An 18,838-nucleotide genomic window follows, 5' to 3' on the forward strand; every position below is an offset into this window, starting at 1 on the left:
CATCAACATACATAGCAACATACAACATCCATTATTGTGATATAGATTTTGAAATATTTTTGGATCTTTCTAAAAAATATTTTGAGATTGTTTGGCTTCCCATCCAGCTTTTATTTGTATTTTATATTTTAAATAGTGTTATGCTATTCTATGATGTCTAATGACAGAACAACAGTGTATCAATACAATAATGATTGCCAAGTTTAATAATTGATCAATTGATGATCTGGTGGTCTGTATAATCAGTAAAAGCTCCTTGCTATTTATTTCGATCAGACATTGATTTTCTTGTTATCAATTTTAATTTTTGTTCAAATTTTTGCTTTTAATCTTCTTCATGTAATGTATGATTGTTTATACTCGATGCTGCACAAACAAAAGTGTTTTACTGTATATATACTTTTATAGTTAGTTTATCTCTTTTCTGTATAGGGCTAATTTCATAGAAATAGAAAGAAAAATAAAAATCCTAGTGAAAATGGCATAATGTCCGAAAACATGTTGTGATTAAATATTTCAAAAAAGGTACTAAGATTTTTATTTTCCTTCCTATTTCTATAGTGAGGTCCACGTTATAATGGCAGTGTTTGATTAGCAATGGTGTTGCTATCCTTGTCTTTCATTCAACAAAGCGAATAGCGCTATCTCTTTCTTGCTTTGTTCTTTTGCCAGATCGTCTTTTAACAATGTAGAATTAAATAATTAACAAAATATTTCATCTTAATTATATAAATTCATTATGCAATTATTAAAAAAATATAATTTATTGCTTAATAAAATATAATTGATGTAACGAGAATGAACAGTTAATATTACATCAATAAACCTGTATCTGCTACCGTCTGTAGAAGGCATTGACAAGACAGTGGTTCGGCAACGTTTTTCTCCACTGCCATTATAACGTGGACCTCACTATACTCAACTTTCACATTTTTAGGTTGTTTGAATTGAAAAAATGGCATCTCGTTGAAAATTAATTCTAAATTTAATTCCTCAGCAGTTTATCTCAAATTTGTTCTACAAATCCGTTGAATAACTAGCTATATTGTCATTTATTATGAATTAGTGTATAAGCCAGAATATATTGTAACTTACATGAATAAACTCTAATCTAATCTCTCAATTTTTCAGATTCGACCATTAGATTTCACTGGGAATCTATATGCGTATACATTCTTCAAGAATGAGCTCCCTAGTTTCAATTAGTTTTTATGTGTTATGAGTAACTCTTCAAATTACCTTACACATGTCCGAAGTGCTAATAAACCCTTATTGGGTTAGTTCATGGAAAATTAATTGAGAACGGGGAACGAATTTTTTAAGACGATTGTATCCGTATATGGATTGATTCGTGGGATGTCAGGAGGTGTCAGAAGGTTGGAGATACGTCTTCTTCTCATAAGGGTCTCTGGGAACAAGGGCTGTTAGGTAGGACTTGGGACTCCACTCATCGAGCCGCGGACTAAATCATCTGTACCGCTGAATCTTCAAATTTTCAAGGTTAGATATTTTCTACATATAATTTACAATTCATTCATTGACAATGCAAATGACACTAATGCAATAACATTATAGAAGATATTATAGATATCACATTCAGAAATAATACATCTGAAACAATATTGAATGTTGTAAAGTAATGATTGTGTTCATGGGAAGTTGCGGTACATGTACGATTTCGACCAAGGACACAAAAATGCGTTCGGTGGGAGCTTTTGACAGTTCAGGTACCGGTCGCCATCTTGGAAACAGAGTGCAGTGGTGCATGCTCACTTGCACCGCGTACATGCTCACTTGCACCGCGTACATGCTCACTTGCACCGCTCGAAAAGTATGTTCCACAAAACCGGTACCGGGATCAACGCTTCTTATTGGTCGAGAGTTAAAGCGTTGGTTGTCTGCTGTTTTGTTAGGTTATGTCTTCACATCCAGAATCTATAGACTAAAATAGTGCGAAATCTACATAGTGCGAAATCTATATGAGATAGAGCGCTCTACCTGATCTCAGATTGTAGAGCATAGAAATACGCCCAGAGGGATTTCAATTATACATCTAAATGGTAACAATCGGAAGATATTGTTGATCAAAAACTAAAATTCATCAAAAATTGATTTTTTTCTCCAAATCTCACTCATTTTTGAAAAATCATAACTCAGTACTCATTGAAAATAGAGAGTTCCGAATGATCTCATTTTATTCATAATTTTATATTCTAGAAAAAAGGCGAGAGCAAATTTTTCTGTCCGATTACGAGATTTGGCAGAAATAGCTGAAAACTGGAAAATGAACCGAAAATACGAGGTTTTTGAGCCACTCTGTATCTAGCACAAGGAAATTTTGCATGAAGAAATTGGTTCTGGACTTCTCTTATGCACCCAAATAATATATTGAAAAATTAGAACTACAATATAAATTGCAAGAACATCCCCTTTTTTATGTCTATATTGACTGGACTATTTCTGCAACATCTAAACATAAGTTATACACATGTTAAACGTCCTTAAAATGTAATAAAATTAATTTGAACTCTGTTACAGGTTTGACATCAGATTTACTCCGATTTTTGTTGATGACAAAATCTAGGGGTGATTTTGGGAACTATCGACTATTTACAGGTGCCACTTTTTGACTGGGAATTGGGGATCCAAGCTGGGGAGCTGCCACTTTTTAGATTTTTAGATCTATAGCACAAGTATGCAGTCGTGGATCCTTAGGTGTGTGAGTTTGTGTTATCTTTGGTGGTGGACTAAATTCATGCTCTCAATTTGTATTATCATGAATTATTGAATAAAAAAATAGAAACATTCTCTATAATATTTATTACTCTCAACTGTATTTTCATGAGTGATTTAATAAAAAATTTGGAACATTTTCAATAATATTCATTGACTTCTATTGACAGTTCAGTTTGATAGTATGTTTGTCTTTATATATGCTTACTATGTTTGAAATACATACAATCATGCTAACTCATTGGTAATCTTAATTTGAGTAAACCTATTGATTAAAAACAATTCGAACTATTTGCGTTAATATTTTTTTTAAACCTTGATATTTACATAAAACGATAAAACCTTTCTGGATGATATCCCAAGTAGATTATTAATCATTTAATGTTATAGAATTGAAAGATTTTTTATTTCATTAAATTATTTTATAGTTAAGATGATATTTTTCTTGCATTAATTTTGTTATTAGTTTTAGATATTTTTATTCAAAATAGATTAATTACACTACTTTTTTTGTAATTTTGCTATTTTCATTGTTTTTTCAGTTGACTGTTTTCAAACATCCGGCTTATGATGGAACTCATATAGATTTCCATCCTACATCGCCAGAGGTTTTAATATCACCTAAACTGTGAAATCCTGCCGGGCTTTTTTTTTTTTGTTTTATTAAGGTCTCGTCTCCATAATTTCTAAATATTTCAATCGTATTGTTTTATTGATAATTTAATCTTACTAAATTTTCCATAAAGTTGAAAAACATCAAATTTTTGTAAACACAATATTAAATTTGGGAATTCCATCTGTCAAAACGTAAATTATCAACCCATTAATTTTATACTTTATAAAAATAATTTAGAATGATACTTTATAAGGATAATTTAAAATTCAATCTATAAATTTAATTAATATAAAGGAAATTTGATCAATTTGAAAAGTTACTAAACTATTCAACTATTGTAAAAAGTAATCTACTCATTGAAACTACCAAAAACGGAATAATTCATAAAATCTATATTTTTAAAATAATTATTGTAGATTCAGGAATGAATTTTTTATCATACTATTCCTTGAGTAGGCTCTCAAAATTCTATTGGGTTATTGAGAAGACTATAATATTCCTTGAGTAGGCTCTGAAAATTCTATTGGGCTATTGAGAAACTATAATAACTTAATTAATAACATTTGAACTTCTTGTTAATCATCTCATCATCTCAACTCTGAAAATGATAAGATAGATAATTTATAGATATACAGATAGATAATAATAAGAAACTATAATAACTTAATAACATTTGAACTTCTTGTTAATCATCTCATCATCTCAACTCTGAAAATGATAAGATAGATAATTTCCCCTTCGTAAAATTACAATGAAAATTTATTTTCTTCACCTTCTAAGTTGAACTCCATTTCACCTTTTTATGTTAGCTTGGTCCTTGAAATAACGCTTTAAACAATGCTATTTTGCTTATGATAGAACGCCTCAATTAAATTATAATATTGAATTCTATAGTAATTGGATTTTATTGATTTGTAGTAAACTATAATAATTTAATCATAGAAAGAATTAATAGGCTGAAGAATTTCTCGTAAATAGAGAGATATTAAAAATATTAAGTTTTTATGTGAGAAATAATTTTTCACGAAGGATTGAACTTTTGTTCCAAATAACAAATATTTGTATATCAAATAACAAATATTCAAATCTACTTCTTTTAATATTTGTTGACTTGTTATTCAGCTCATGTTGAGTTATCGACTAGCCTATTCTACAAAAATGTGCAAATTTTCTATTTTTTTTATTGTCTATCTTGAAAATATTACTTTCAACTTTGATAACTTTAGTTCAATGATAAATTTTAACTTTGCTTTTTTATTCAAATATCAATTATCTCCCTTGTCAAATCCCTTAATCAAAACTGTAATTTTTATATTTTAAAATGTACTGCTATTAATACCACAGAAAGACATTTTCTACAATCCTAAAGTTTAATATTATTTGAGGTATTAATTTCTATTTATCAATATTATTTCTATAAGATTTTCTTGTACTAATCCATCTGGATAAAAATTACTACTATTTACAACTCATTGTTCAATATAGACTTATAATCAATATTTTAAACTAGAACAATAAAAAAATTCTACATAATCTGAGATCTGATTCTTAAAAGATTGATTTGAAAAAAATGTAGAATGAAAATTCTAAATAAGATATAAAAAAATTAAAACTTACATACTTGGAATGAATGAAATGAAAGTAATTTCAATGACTAATCATTGATAAAAATATGTACGAAGATATTAATAATATTAATAATATTAAAAATACAAGGATTAGTTTCACTTTGTCAGTAACTGAGAGAGTGAGACAGTAAACTTTTTAAAATAAATCAATCACGCGGTCTGATTTTGGTATCCACACACCATTTGTCAGTAACTAAGTGAGTGAGACAATAAACTTTATGAAATAATCAATCATATGGTCTCATTTAGGTATCTGCACACCCTTTGTAAGTAACTGGACAAGTAAGAGAATAAACTTTATAAAATAAATCAATCATATGGTCTGATTTAGGTATCTGCACACCCTTTGTAAGTAACTGGACAAGTAAGAGAATAAACTTTATGAAATAAATCAATCATATGGTCTGATTTAGGTATCTGCACACCCTTTGTAAGTAACTGGACAAGTAAGAGAATAAACTTTATGATATAAATCAATCATATGGTCTGATTTAGGTATCTGCACACCCTTTGTAAGTAACTGGACAAGTAAGAGGATAAACTTTGTAAAATAAATCAATCATATGGTCTGATTTAGGTATCCACACCCTTTGTAAGTAACTGGACAAGTAAGAGGATAAACTTTATATAATAAATCAATCATATGGTCTGATTTAGGTATCTGCACACCCTTTGTAAGTAACTGGACAAGTAAGAGGATAAACTTTGTAAAATAAATCAATCATATGGTCTGATTTAGGTATCTGCACACCCTTTTGTCAGTAACTATGAGAGTGTGACAATAAATTTTTGTAAAATAAATCAATCATGTGGTCTTGTTTTGGTATCTGCACACCCTTTGTCAGTAACTGAGAGAGTGAGATAGTTAACGTTTTCAAAATAATCAAAACTGTACAACGTTTTAAGTAAGATATGATATCATTGATTTGATAAAAAATGTAATGAAATATATAAATTATTGTATAATACAAGAAGTATCATTTAGGTTTCATTTTCATGAATAAAATTATCAAATATTCAGGTATTCTATTGCTTCCCATGTATCTAGAGAAACTAAAGTAAATCAACCCAATTGCTGATTACTGATTAATTGTCAAGGAGCTCTGTTTCTTTGAACTAACAATCGCTTTAATATTTTTTTCTATAAAAAAATGATACATGATCGTACTTTTATATTGTTCAACTTCTCCAATCAACAAAATTTCCTTTCACCTTTCATTATATCAACTGCCTTACTGGATTTAAAAAAATATATCTTAAATTCATTCTTTCTATATTAAAATGCTTTTAACTTCAATAGTTTGGTATCCTGATTATGTACGTACTTTTATATGCTTGATGAAGTTTAGAATCACTGCTCAATTTTTATTTCTCACTTGTGAGAAAACAAGAAAGAACTTATTTTTAAATTTGATTGGACTGAGCTTCCCACAATTGTTCTTACTTATTCTATAATTTGTCAAGGTTGATAAAAACCTATAATCATTGATAAAGACCAGCATGATATGTAACAAGCTATTTTGTTATTGCAGATACGATTATATTACAATTTAGTAACATTTCACCTCATATATTATGTACCAAGATAAAGACAATGTAAAGTTATTGCAATGATTATATTATCAACCTCTATATATATCTTATTACTTCAAGTACATATTTCTGTGTTTTTTAAATTCTTTATAATGTTTGATTTATCAATAAACCACAAACTGTCTGCAAAAAAAATGTCAAAATTTTTTTAAATGCTCAAGTGAAACTCGTTATTTGGAAAATGTTGGCATTTCCTGGAAATAAAATTCATGAGAGCCAGCTCTTACTAGAACCTTCAAATTAAAATTACTGTTACTTAAAATGTATCAAATAAATAATAAATTTATTATGATAATAACTGAGTTATTTACTTCTTAATGGGATTTATTTATATTAGTATTGCCTATAGCTCTATTTCATTATGAGGTTCTATGCATTTAATTAAAATCATTTTTATTGATCCAAGAAGTCAAGTCATAATAATTATTCCATGTTTACCAAAGAATTTCTATCAATTCTAATTAAGATTATTGTATTGGAAATATCGATAATAGAGCCGAAATCCAATTCTCTTATAGCTCAACAAGTAACGTTAGTTTTATAAATTCTATTTTGAATTTGACTTTTCATCAATTCTAATAATTTTATTCTCACTCATTTTGAGAATTCAGCTCCATTTTCTAATTGAGTATTTATTTTTCCTTTTTTCTAATTGGTAAAACCAAGCTCAAAATTATGTATTTAGAAAAATAAAAATAGAAACTCATATTAAACATAATCGTAGTCTAGTGTTCAAAATCAAATCAAATTTAGTTCTGGATAAATCTTAAAATATATTCTAGTAAACCTTATTCATTATGAATTCTTTGCTTAATTTTCATATTCTGATGTAATCAGAAGTAGTTTTTCTGTTGAAATGTTGATTTATATAATATTTATTTTCATGTTGAATTATACTAGATTACAGTAACTGAATTTTACAAACTCAGAAATCAATTTTCAACCAAATAACTGTCATCCAAGTATGAATAATTATTCTCTCGACTTAACATTACTTTATTTCCAAGTACAACTAGAATAAACGTTGGTGATTGTAATTATCAATCATGCAAATTTAAAACTTATAGACAATAGTTGATTTCAATAGAGTTTTTCAAAGTATGAAAATTCAATTGTTGTTTGGGTATTGAATCTTTAGAATTAATATTTTAGAGAAAACAACAAATGTAATAGAGTTTTTCAAACTATGTAAATTCAATCGTTGGGTATTGTATAATATTTAAAGAGATACTATTTTAGAAAATACAACAAATGTCTCTTATTTGAAAGCAATTTCCTTTTCTGCTCAACTGTAACATTCCATTCATTCTACTTTAGATGTTTTCTTTTAGAAAAACGTTAACAAGCTGTAGTTATGAGTTGAATTTCAAGCAGGATATTAACTATTTCTATCACAATAATTGTAAACAATCTAAATCATTGTTTTAAAATTTCAAAAAAAAGTATAAACATTTTTTATTCAAATCTAGTTCAAAGTGAAACATGATACTCTGTAAAAATGTTTTGATCACCAATGAATTTATATATCACTAGATAATTATCCATCACTGAATGAATAAAGAAGTGAATGAATGGGAAAAACCTTCTTAACGTCCATTAGCAGTATTGTTTTATTCAAATCATCAGTAATTAACTGTAATAATCTGTTTAAATAAACTCAAGACGTATTGAAGTTATACATATTGGAAATTTTTACAATATTCTTGGAATGCATTAATTTTTAATCAATAGTAGCTGTTTGTTACAATATTAATAATTGTAGGCAAATCAATTTTTACAATGCATTACTAAAATGAAGCTAAATTATGGAATTGAGTTTCAATCTTTTTAAAAACAGCCTAATATATTTCTGTATTTGAATAAAATTAGAATTTAGTGATATTAAAAATTATAATTCTACTTTCATGTTATTACTTGTTTTTTACTTTTACTTTTTCATGATTTAAATGATGAAATTGAGTTTCAATTTCTTCAAAACAGCCTAATATATTACTGTATTTGAATAAAATTAAAATTTAGTGATATTAAAAATTATAATTCTTTTTCATGTTTTTCACTTTTACTTTTTTCATGTTTTAAATTATGGAATTGAGTTTCAATCTCTTCAAAACACCCTAATATATTACTGTATTTGAATAAAATTAAAATTTAGTGATATTACAAATTATAATATTCTTTTTTCATTTTTTTATTTTCAATTTTTTCATGTTTAAACTTATGGAATTGAGTTTCAATCTCTTCAAAAACACCGTAATATATTACTGTATTTGAATAAAATTAAATTGAGTGACATTAGAAATTGTATATTTTTTCATGTTTTCACTTTTCTATATCCATGGAAATAAACGCCTGATCTTGAAGTAGAATGTGTTTTTATTACCTACCTATATTTTCTCTCAATAAATCGACTCTGCGTTGTAATCTGTAGTATCCATACTACTTGTAAATTCTTTGTGCCGGTTGCACAACAGCCGGTTAAATTTTAACCGTGATTAATTCCACGAGAACCAATCAGAGAAGCCGTCTTTTCAAAACCGCCTTCTCTAATTGGTTCTCGTGAAATTAATCACGGTTAAAATTTAACCGGCTATTACTCAACCGGGTCTTTGACTTATATTGTATACAAGTTGACATGTTTTGATGCAAACAAACGAACAAACACAACCCTACTCTCTCTTATTATATAGATAAGAGCACTTTTTTCTCGAGATAGAATCTCGTTCTCTGTTTACTTGATAAAAGTAAAAGCTATGATTAAAAGTTCTGCTGTAGAAAACTCAGAATTTTTTTTGAGTACAGGTCTCAGCTCATGAAAATGGATAATGAGTTGATCGTCAACGGTAATTTCACAATAAGATTAAATTTTTATTCACTGTCAAGTATTTTTAATTGAATGAAGTTAGTTATTATTCGCGCTTTTTAATGGAGTGGAACATTCTGATACAGGATTTAGTTGACTGAATTCGTATCGCAAAATGTTCATAAGAGAAAGAATGCAGAAATAAATCTAAGGGGCGTAAATTAATATTATGTGACTAAATATTTTCTAGTGATTCTGTATTTTGGCGAAATAAAGTTTCTTTCTATATATTATTGTTTCAACGGCGATAAGAACACACAATAAGCGCAACTTCTCACCTTAAACTTGCAACTCAATTAATCCGACTGAATAGAATAAAAATTATACAGACGCAACCGGTCTTGATTGAAGGTCTTTAAGCGGCAAAACATCATATCCAAGTCGGAAGTGATACACCTGAACCAATTATATCGGCGCAAGTTAGGTTTTTGTAGTCGAAACTTGGCTTTTTATAATATCGGCACAGGTTGTTGATAATCTACAAAGTAGTCTTTTTTTGTAGTCGAAAATAAGTGGTTTTATGTTGGATGCGCGTAATTCCGCGAATAGTGGCAGTATAGCGAACAGGTAGGCCTAGGTCGAGGTCAAATTGTGTTGCCATTCAGACAACAGACGACACTACGGTGCATGGTGTACCGTAGGCCTACTTTGCAGTTTTGTCCAGTTGCGCGTCTTCAGTCACAATGGACGTCACAACGCTAGTCTGGCCGATTGCCGTACTCTACATTTTCGTAGATGTCAACTACTTCCTGAGGACGGTCTTCACTCTGCTCGTAGGAATAGTGTTCAACAAGAGAGTGCGCATTAATGAGACTACTAAGATCTATGGTGAGCTAACTCAAATTTTGAATAACATTCTTTTTACTTTCCTTGCCCTATTACCATAGGTATGGAAAGTATTGCTTTCCAAAAAAATAAGGTTGAAAGAATAAGACTTTGATATTGTGTCAATACCACTTTTATTTATTCGAAAATTAATTTATAATTCAGTACCAGGTTTCATGGTAAAACCTACCACATCTTCAGCTGAACTTAATATGAAAGTCTTATTCTTTCAATTATGGAGAAATACCACAACATCTCATACCATACAATCAAATCATTAAAAATTAAGGTACTCTAATTTCAAGTTTTCTATACGTTTCAAGGTCCCCTGAGTCCAAAAACATGATTTTTTGATTATCGAGCGTGGCTCGTTGTGTTTTCCATATACTAGTAGTTCTGTGAACAGTAGACTTCACACAGTATTCTCATCCACAAGTACCTGATTGAAACTATAGACCTTATGGAAATACAGCAATAGACTGGCTTCTCCACACATCTGTGTAATCACTTGTCAGCTGATTTATGATGAATAATTCTATAGCTGATTTTTACTCTATTAAGGAGGCTCCTTTTTCCTTTTATATTATCCTTGGAATGCAAAGTTTCCAAAAACCTTCTATATACGTCGACGCGTAATTAAAAAAGGAGCATACCTGTCAAATTTCATGAAAATTTATTACCGCGTTTCGCCGTAAATGCACAACATATAAACATTCAAACATTAAGAGAAATGCCAAACCGCGTCGACTTGAATCTTAGACCTCACTTCGCTCGGTCAAAAACTGTTTAGAGCCCCCTTCATAGGTACCTAGTATTCATTTTTTGAGTTTGTTGTTTCTAAACATATTTATACAGCTCCCATTTTTTGTATTTTTTGTGAGTTCGTCGTGTTTTCAAACATAATTAACTTTATTTATAAATAGAAATATAGTACCCTTTAAAATTAATAAAATATTAAAAAAACAGAATACAAATTGTAACGTAACAATTCAAATTGTTTTTAAATATTTTATAAATATTACTATAGATAGATAAATAGAAATATAGATAAATAGAAATACTATATTTCTATTTTATAAATACAGAAAGTAGCCCTGAATTCATAAATTTTAAATGATCATAATTAACTTAATTAGTGCCCATAACAATCTCAGTTCACGTTTGAATTTGTATTCCATATGATATAATTCATCCCGTTCCGTGACGACCTTTCTATCTGATGAAAATTAATTTTTTAGAATCAAAAATATTATAATTTCTCCAGCATTATTTAGTTCATTTGTTTATTTTTATTCACCTATTAAATTAGTTTTTTCGAATGTGAGAATATTGATACTGATGGGCACGCATAATAATGCCATGACTGCAAAACAAAATATTGAAACCAAAGACCTTAAAGCTGCGATTAGACTAAATTAATTAAAAAAATGTTAATAACTCAATCCTTATAGATTATATATTAGATTGAACATAACTTATCATACACATGATGAACATATGTGTTTGTCAACTTCCGTTCAATCTAATAGAATCTATGAGGATATTAAGTTATAGCTATTTTGTTAATAACTTTGGTGTAAACTCAGCTCAAAGATGCATACCTCTTTAATGTCTTTGATTGAAACTATAGACCTTATACAAATACAGTAATAGACTGGCTTCTCCACACATCTTCCCGCAAGGGACTCCCCACCAACAAAAGCCATACGAATTTACTTTTTTCCACACATCTGTGTAATCACTTGTCAGCTGATTTATGATGAATAATTCTATAGTCTGATTTCTACTCTAATATTGGCGTATGAAGGAGGCTCCTTTTTCCTTTTATATTATCCTTGAAATGCAAAAATTCCAAAAACCTTGTATATACGTCGACGCGCAATTAAAAAAGGAACGTACCTGTCAAATTTCATGAAAATCTATTACTGCGTTTCGCCGTAAATGCGCAACATATAAACATTTAAACATTAAGAGAAATGCCAAACCGTCGACTTGAATCTTAGACCTCACTTCGTTCGGTCAATAACTTTGGTGTAAACGCAGCTAACTCTACATCAATAGTTTGTAGCAGGATATACCTTTTGACTTTAAAGCTGTAAGCCTCTATATATTGTAAGTTTTCTATTGATGTGAATAAATAAATAAATAAACATTTGACTTAAGGCAACCAGTAATGAGAACTATAGTGAGGTCCATGTTATAATGGCAGTGGATAAAGATAAAAGAATAGCGATGCCGATTCTCTGTATCAATTAATTATATTTCTACACTGTCAAAAACATAATTGGCATCGTTGTGAACCTAGAAAAGGATATTACCACCGGCTTTGTCAAAATGATAGACAAGGATAGCAAAACCAAAGTTGATCAAATACTGTCATTATAACGTGGACCTCACTATAGTTCTAAGTTGACTAATCAAATAGAATGAAAAAATAAAACCTCTTTTTCTAATTGAAACAGGCTGAGGAATTGAGGGATTATTTAAACGACTCAATTGTCGTTGAAATCATGGTTGGCAAATTTTTATTGGGACTTTATTTATTCACAATGTGAAAGGGATTTCATGATGGAAGTTACAGATATATAGTGATGTCCACGTTATAATGGCAGTGTTTGATTGGTAATGGTACTGCTATTCTTGTCTATCATTCAACAAAGTGGATAGCGCTATGTCTTTTTCGCTTTGCTCTGTCGTCAGATCGTCTTTTAACAATGAATAATTAATAATAATTGAATATTAACAAAATATTTCATCTTAATTATGAAAATTTATTAAGAAATTATTGAAAAACATAATTTCTTGCTTAAATATAATTGATTATTTTAAACGAGAATGAACCGTTAATATTACATCAATAAACCTGTGTCAGCTACAGTCTATAGAAGGCATTGACAAGACAGAGGATCGGCAACGTTTTTGTCCTATCTTTCTCCACTGCCATTATAACGTGGACATCACTATTATAGGCCTCAGTATTTTGAATTCATTAATGTCTAATTATGAAAATATATAGGTCTATAGGAAGGAAACACACTTCTGTTGAAAATACTTCCAAGTAAAATAACACTATTACCCATTAAGTAGTAGCGCAATAGCTCTAGCCTATACTAGTAGCTCTGTGAACAGTAGACCTCAGGCAGTATTCTCATCCACAAGTACCTGATTGAAACTATAGACCTTATGGAAATACAGTAATAGACTGGCTTCTCCACACACTCCAATCACTTGTCAGCTGATTTATGATGAATAATTCTATAGTCTGATTTTTACTCTAATATTGGCGTATGAAGGAGGCTCCTTTTTCCTTTTATATTATCCTTGAAATGGAAAAAGTCCAAAAACCTTGTATATACGTCGATGCGCAATTAAAAAAGGAACATACCTATCGAATTTCATGGAAATCTATTACCGCGTTTCGCCGTAAATGCGCAACATATAAACATTAAACATTCAAACATATAAACATTTAACCATTTAAACATTTAAAACATTTAAACATTTAAACATTTAAACATTTAAACATTTAAACATTTAAACATTTAAACATTTAAACATTTAAACATTTAAACATTTAAACATTTAAACATTTAAACTTTAAACATTTAAACATTTAAACATTAAACATTTAAACATTTAAACATTAAACATTTAAACATTTAAACATTTAAACATTTAAACATTTAAACATTAACATTTAAACATTTAAACATTTAAACATTAAACATTTAAACATTTAAACATTTAAACATTAACATTTAAACATTTAAACATTTAAAACATTTAAACATTTAAACATTAAACATTTAAACATTTAAACATTTAAACATTTAAACATTTAAACATTTAAACATTTAAACATTTAAACATTTAAACATTTAAACATTAAACATTTAAACATTTAAACATTTAAACATTTAAACATTTAAACATTTAAACATTTAAACATTTAAACATTTAAACATTTAAACATTTAAACATTTAAACATTTAAACATTTAAACATTTAAACATTTAAACATTTAAACATTTAAACATTTAAACATTAAGAGAAATGCCTAACCATCGACTTGAATCTTAGGCCTCACTTCGCTCGGTCAACTACAATCCACAAAAATAGATTGAAAGTGAAACATAAAATGAATTCTTGCTATGTGAACCGGTATTATTATTGTTGGCTAATGTTCTCTATTTAAGGTATTCGTTTTTATTGTGTGGCCTGGGTAATGTCCCTGAACAATTTTCAAGATTAATTACAACGTTGACGCAATTCTTAATAAGTGGCTATTTGTGAACTGAAGCACACTGTTATCAACGAAAGAAAAACGCTCAGAGCGTATAGATTCGACGAAGGAAACGGGATGTCGTCGCCAACATAGGAATCCAGCTTTGATTTCCTCTTCAGACTATTTTGCCGGTTTTTTATGTGTGTGAGGATGCCAATAGAAAAAAGAATACATAATGGTCTCAATTTTCGGCAGCCCAACAATTATCAGCTTATTATCTACGATTAAGCAGCACACGTGTCTTTCTACAGTAGGATATATATATATATATATATATTATATATATATATATATTATATATATATATATATATAGTGCTTACTGTGTTATAGTGTGTTTCAGGCATGCGAGCTAGCTTATAAGACAAAAATAAAATAAATAGACGTGAGCAAATACCAATTGGTACCGTAAACTAGGACAATTATTATGTTTCAAATAGAATCTACTTTGCTAATTGACCGAGCGAAGTGAGGTCTAAGACTCAAGTCGACGGTTTGGCATTTCTCTTAATGTTTAAATGTTTATATGTTGCGCATTTACGGCGAAACGCGGTAATAGATTTCCATGAAATTCGACAGGTATGTTCCTTTTTTAATTGCGCGTAGACGTATATACAAGGTTTTTGGAAATTTTGCATTTCAAGGATAATATAAAAGGAAAAAGGAGCCTCCTTCATACGCCAATATTAGAGTAAAAATCAGTTTATAGAATTATTCATCATAAATCAGTTGACAAGTGATTACACAGATGTGTGGAGAAGCCAGTCTATTGCTGTATTTCCATAAGGTCTATAGTTTCAATCAGGTACTTGTGGATGAGAATACTGCGTGAGGTCTACTGTTCACAGAACTGCTAGTAATATGATACATAATCACATTAATTTGTGTTTCCGAACCATAAAAAAGGGGGCATTGGAAATACAACTGAAGGTTTTGAGGTGCTGGCTACATCTTGCCCATCGTATGAGAACCAAAATTTGGGAGACTTTATATACGGAACGGTTTATAGCCTTCAAATGCCTAATCCCATATATTTTTGGTTAGCAATTGATAACACAATAACGGAAATTCAATGTTTGTATTCTTAGGCCCGGTTGCACGAAACCTGGTTAAATTTTAACCGTGATTAATTCTACGAGAACCAATCAGAGAAGGACATTTTTATAAGATGGATTATCTGATTGGTTCTCGTGGAATTAATCACGATTAAAATTTAACCAGGTTTCGTGCAACCGGCACTCAATATTTGAACGATAAACTTGGTAATACATATAGTATTATCCTGCGAATTGATCACTCGTGGTGGAACCTTCAAATAATTCAACTTATACGATTGTACGCACAATTTTAGTAAGATATCCTTCATCCTCTCTTCAATATTTTTTGATGACTACTATTTTTGGACAATTTCTATCCAAATTTGGGAAAGGAACAGCATGCTCAAAGCCCAAAACTGTTCCTTTCCCAAATTTTGATAGTAATTGTCCAAAAATAGTAGTCATCAAAAAATATTGTAGAGGAGATGAAGGATATCTTACTAAAATTGTGTGTACGGTCATATAAGTTAAATTATTTGAAGGTTCCACCACGAGAGATTAATTCAGGATAATACTATATTATGTATTACCAAGTTTATCGTTCAAATATTGAGTGCCGGTTGCACGAAACCTGGTTACATTTTAATCGTGATTAATTCCACGAGAACCAATCAGATAATCCATCAATCAATGTATAAATGAATGAAAATAAAATTGTAGGCCTAATCCTCTTGTACCCATTATAATATCTTAAATTATCATTGTATAATAAACTTCCCTCAAACCTCAAAATTTTCAGATTTTCCTGCAATAATTGCGAAAATAATATCAATTTTACTAAGGGAGCTCCTTATTCGATCCAAGAGTGCATTCAAATGATGAATGAGAGAGAACTATAAGGGCCAGAGAATATTAAGTTTTCTCAGCCGTTTTTAGAGTACGCAGGGCAGGAAGCTCTCCAATTGGCTGATTTGGTTTCAGTCTTAAAAAACGCTTGAAGTCCTACCCGCTTAATGTGGTCTGGCCCTAATTTGAATTTGCTTGATTCATGTGGTTTATAGTCTGGAATTATTTCTTGTTTTCTATTGCAGTAGCAATATAAGAATAGACTAAGAATAGAAACTCGCAGCCATATCTGATGTCATAAGATACAATACAAAATTATAATAAATAATTTATTATAATATAATAAATAAAAAGATATAAATAATATAAAAAAAGATAATACATTTTATTATCATGGCGATTCTGTTGCTTAAGCCGCCATTTTGTCACACCGTTGAGGGGGAGGAGACTGTCTAGCTAGGCCAATGGCAGGCGTTCATGCCCTCGACCAATAGCAGTACTCGCCTACTAGGATAAATTCTGCTGCTCTTGTATTTAGTTTTAGTTTATCAGAGATTGACAATGGTGTAATAACCGAAACCGGTCTTTCTAATTATCAATAAATCAGTGGTTTTTTGACAATTTCTTAGTCTTTTTCATTCAATACAATACAAGAGTCAAATATATATAGGCTACAACATAATACGGTACATGATACAATAAAATACAAATATATCAGTAAGTTACACCATAGAGAAACAATATAGCGTAAGTAGATATCCCATGGTGTAGTGCGATTATGTCGCAACTTTTACTGTTATCTCAAGCCGATAGTTCATGTAATTCTTTCCTGTGTGACACTGGTAGTCTCTTATATTTTGCCGTTCATACACTCTCACCCCAACAAAACAGTAAAATTCGACAATAATCAACAGTAATCGGCTTGAGATAACAGTAAAAGTAGCGACATAAACGCCCTATACCATGGGATATCTACTTACGCTATATTGTTTCTCTATGGTTACACTTTCAGTACGGTAGGTACCCTAATTATATTGTCAAGTGTGCAACTAATTGGAAGAAGTAAATTTGATTTGATTCGGTTCTCTGTAAAATATCTATTGCCCATTCTATTCTAACAAAAAATTATCAACTTACGTATGAGTTTTCTTACCTGTATGTCTCTATCACATATATACCTTTTTGGTAGAGAGTTAGTGGGGAGGATATTTTTAATATTCTTTCCGAAGAATGTACATTGACATGTCCAAAGCTCCGCCAATTTATGTAGATGCATAACAATATAATTATCCATAGTTATTATATTACAAATTACTTTTTCATATCATATACTTTCAATAATTATTTTCTTAGTCTATATTATGTAAATCATCTATAATTTTGCTGTATTGTAAGCTATTGTATATAAGTGTATAAGCCAGTTTATATTGTAATCTACATAAATAAAGTACTCAATCATTCAATCAATCAATCAATCACAAACATAAATTATGTACAATGATTGAAATGGTGGAAACTTGAATGATAACAGACATTTTGTGGTGACAGGTATATGCCTCCCATCGGATGTAGACATGATGGTGTGTCACATGAACAATGCACGCTACTTGCGCGAGCTGGACTTTGCGCGCTACCATTTCTACGAGCGCGCGGGTCTGTTCGCGCGCATGTTCGCTGCACGCACTGTCACGCTGCAAACTGCTTGCTGGATCAGGTATCGGCAGGCTATTGCTACGTTCGCCGTTTACACCATTCATACTAAGGTACCGTATGCAAACTTTAACCTTAATTTTAACGTGGACCTCGTCTGAAATAAAATATTAAAAGGTATCTCTTTTCTGTATAGGGCTACTTGTAATATAAATATAAAGAAAATAAAAATCTCAGTACCCTTTTTTTGAAATATTTTATCAAGCTACATGTTTCGGACATTTATGCCATTTTCAAGTGATATGAAGTAAATAAATTTAATACTACTGGAAGATTCTTATTTTGATCATATGTTAGTGTATTCATATGTTTTTATGAACTAGGACTGTAAATTTTGGGTTTAAATTCGCATGATTCTATCAAAAATGGGGTTATTGGTGTCTAATCCAAGCACTAAAATCTAAAAATTATACACAAAAGTCGGCATTTGCTGAACACTTGATAGATTCAGGCCATAATTTTACAGATATAAATTCCAATATGAAAATACTTGATTATGGTAATAAAATTCAAAAACTGAATGTCAAAGAAGAATTCCATATTTATAAAGCAGCAAAATTAAACAGAGATAAAATAATAAACTTAATCCAATTAGACACCAATAACCCCATTTTTGATAGAATCATGCGTATTTAAACCCAAAATTTACAGTCCTAGTTCATAAAAACATATGAATACACTAACATATGATCAAAATAAGAATCTT

At 29.8% G+C, this 18,838-nt stretch overlaps 1 protein-coding gene and 2 long non-coding RNA genes across 3 annotated transcripts; all 3 read left to right on the top strand.

Annotated features, from left to right (window-relative positions):
• The first annotated feature begins 1,114 nt into the window (after positions 1 to 1,114).
• On the top strand, positions 1,115 to 3,835 carry LOC120355958. The gene is made up of 3 exons (XR_005573878.1): positions 1,115 to 1,500; positions 2,539 to 2,715; positions 3,276 to 3,835. It is a non-coding gene; the product is annotated as an uncharacterized LOC120355958 (long non-coding RNA).
• Positions 3,836 to 3,993: 158 nt separating this feature from the next.
• On the top strand, positions 3,994 to 8,925 carry LOC120355959. The gene is made up of 2 exons (XR_005573879.1): positions 3,994 to 5,554; positions 5,635 to 8,925. It is a non-coding gene; the product is annotated as an uncharacterized LOC120355959 (long non-coding RNA).
• Positions 8,926 to 9,685: 760 nt separating this feature from the next.
• On the top strand, positions 9,686 to 18,185 carry LOC120355960 (protein THEM6-like; the record flags this gene model as incomplete). The annotated part of the gene is made up of 2 exons (XM_039444726.1): positions 9,686 to 10,258; positions 17,971 to 18,185. Coding segments are annotated over exons 1-2 (360 nt in total), but the record flags the coding sequence as incomplete, so codon positions are not given.
• Between the last annotated feature and the right edge of the window lie 653 nt (positions 18,186 to 18,838).

This window comes from Nilaparvata lugens, unplaced genomic scaffold, assembly GCF_014356525.2.
Source record: "Nilaparvata lugens isolate BPH unplaced genomic scaffold, ASM1435652v1 scaffold5365, whole genome shotgun sequence".
NCBI classification, from domain to species: Eukaryota; Metazoa; Arthropoda; class Insecta; order Hemiptera; family Delphacidae; genus Nilaparvata; species Nilaparvata lugens.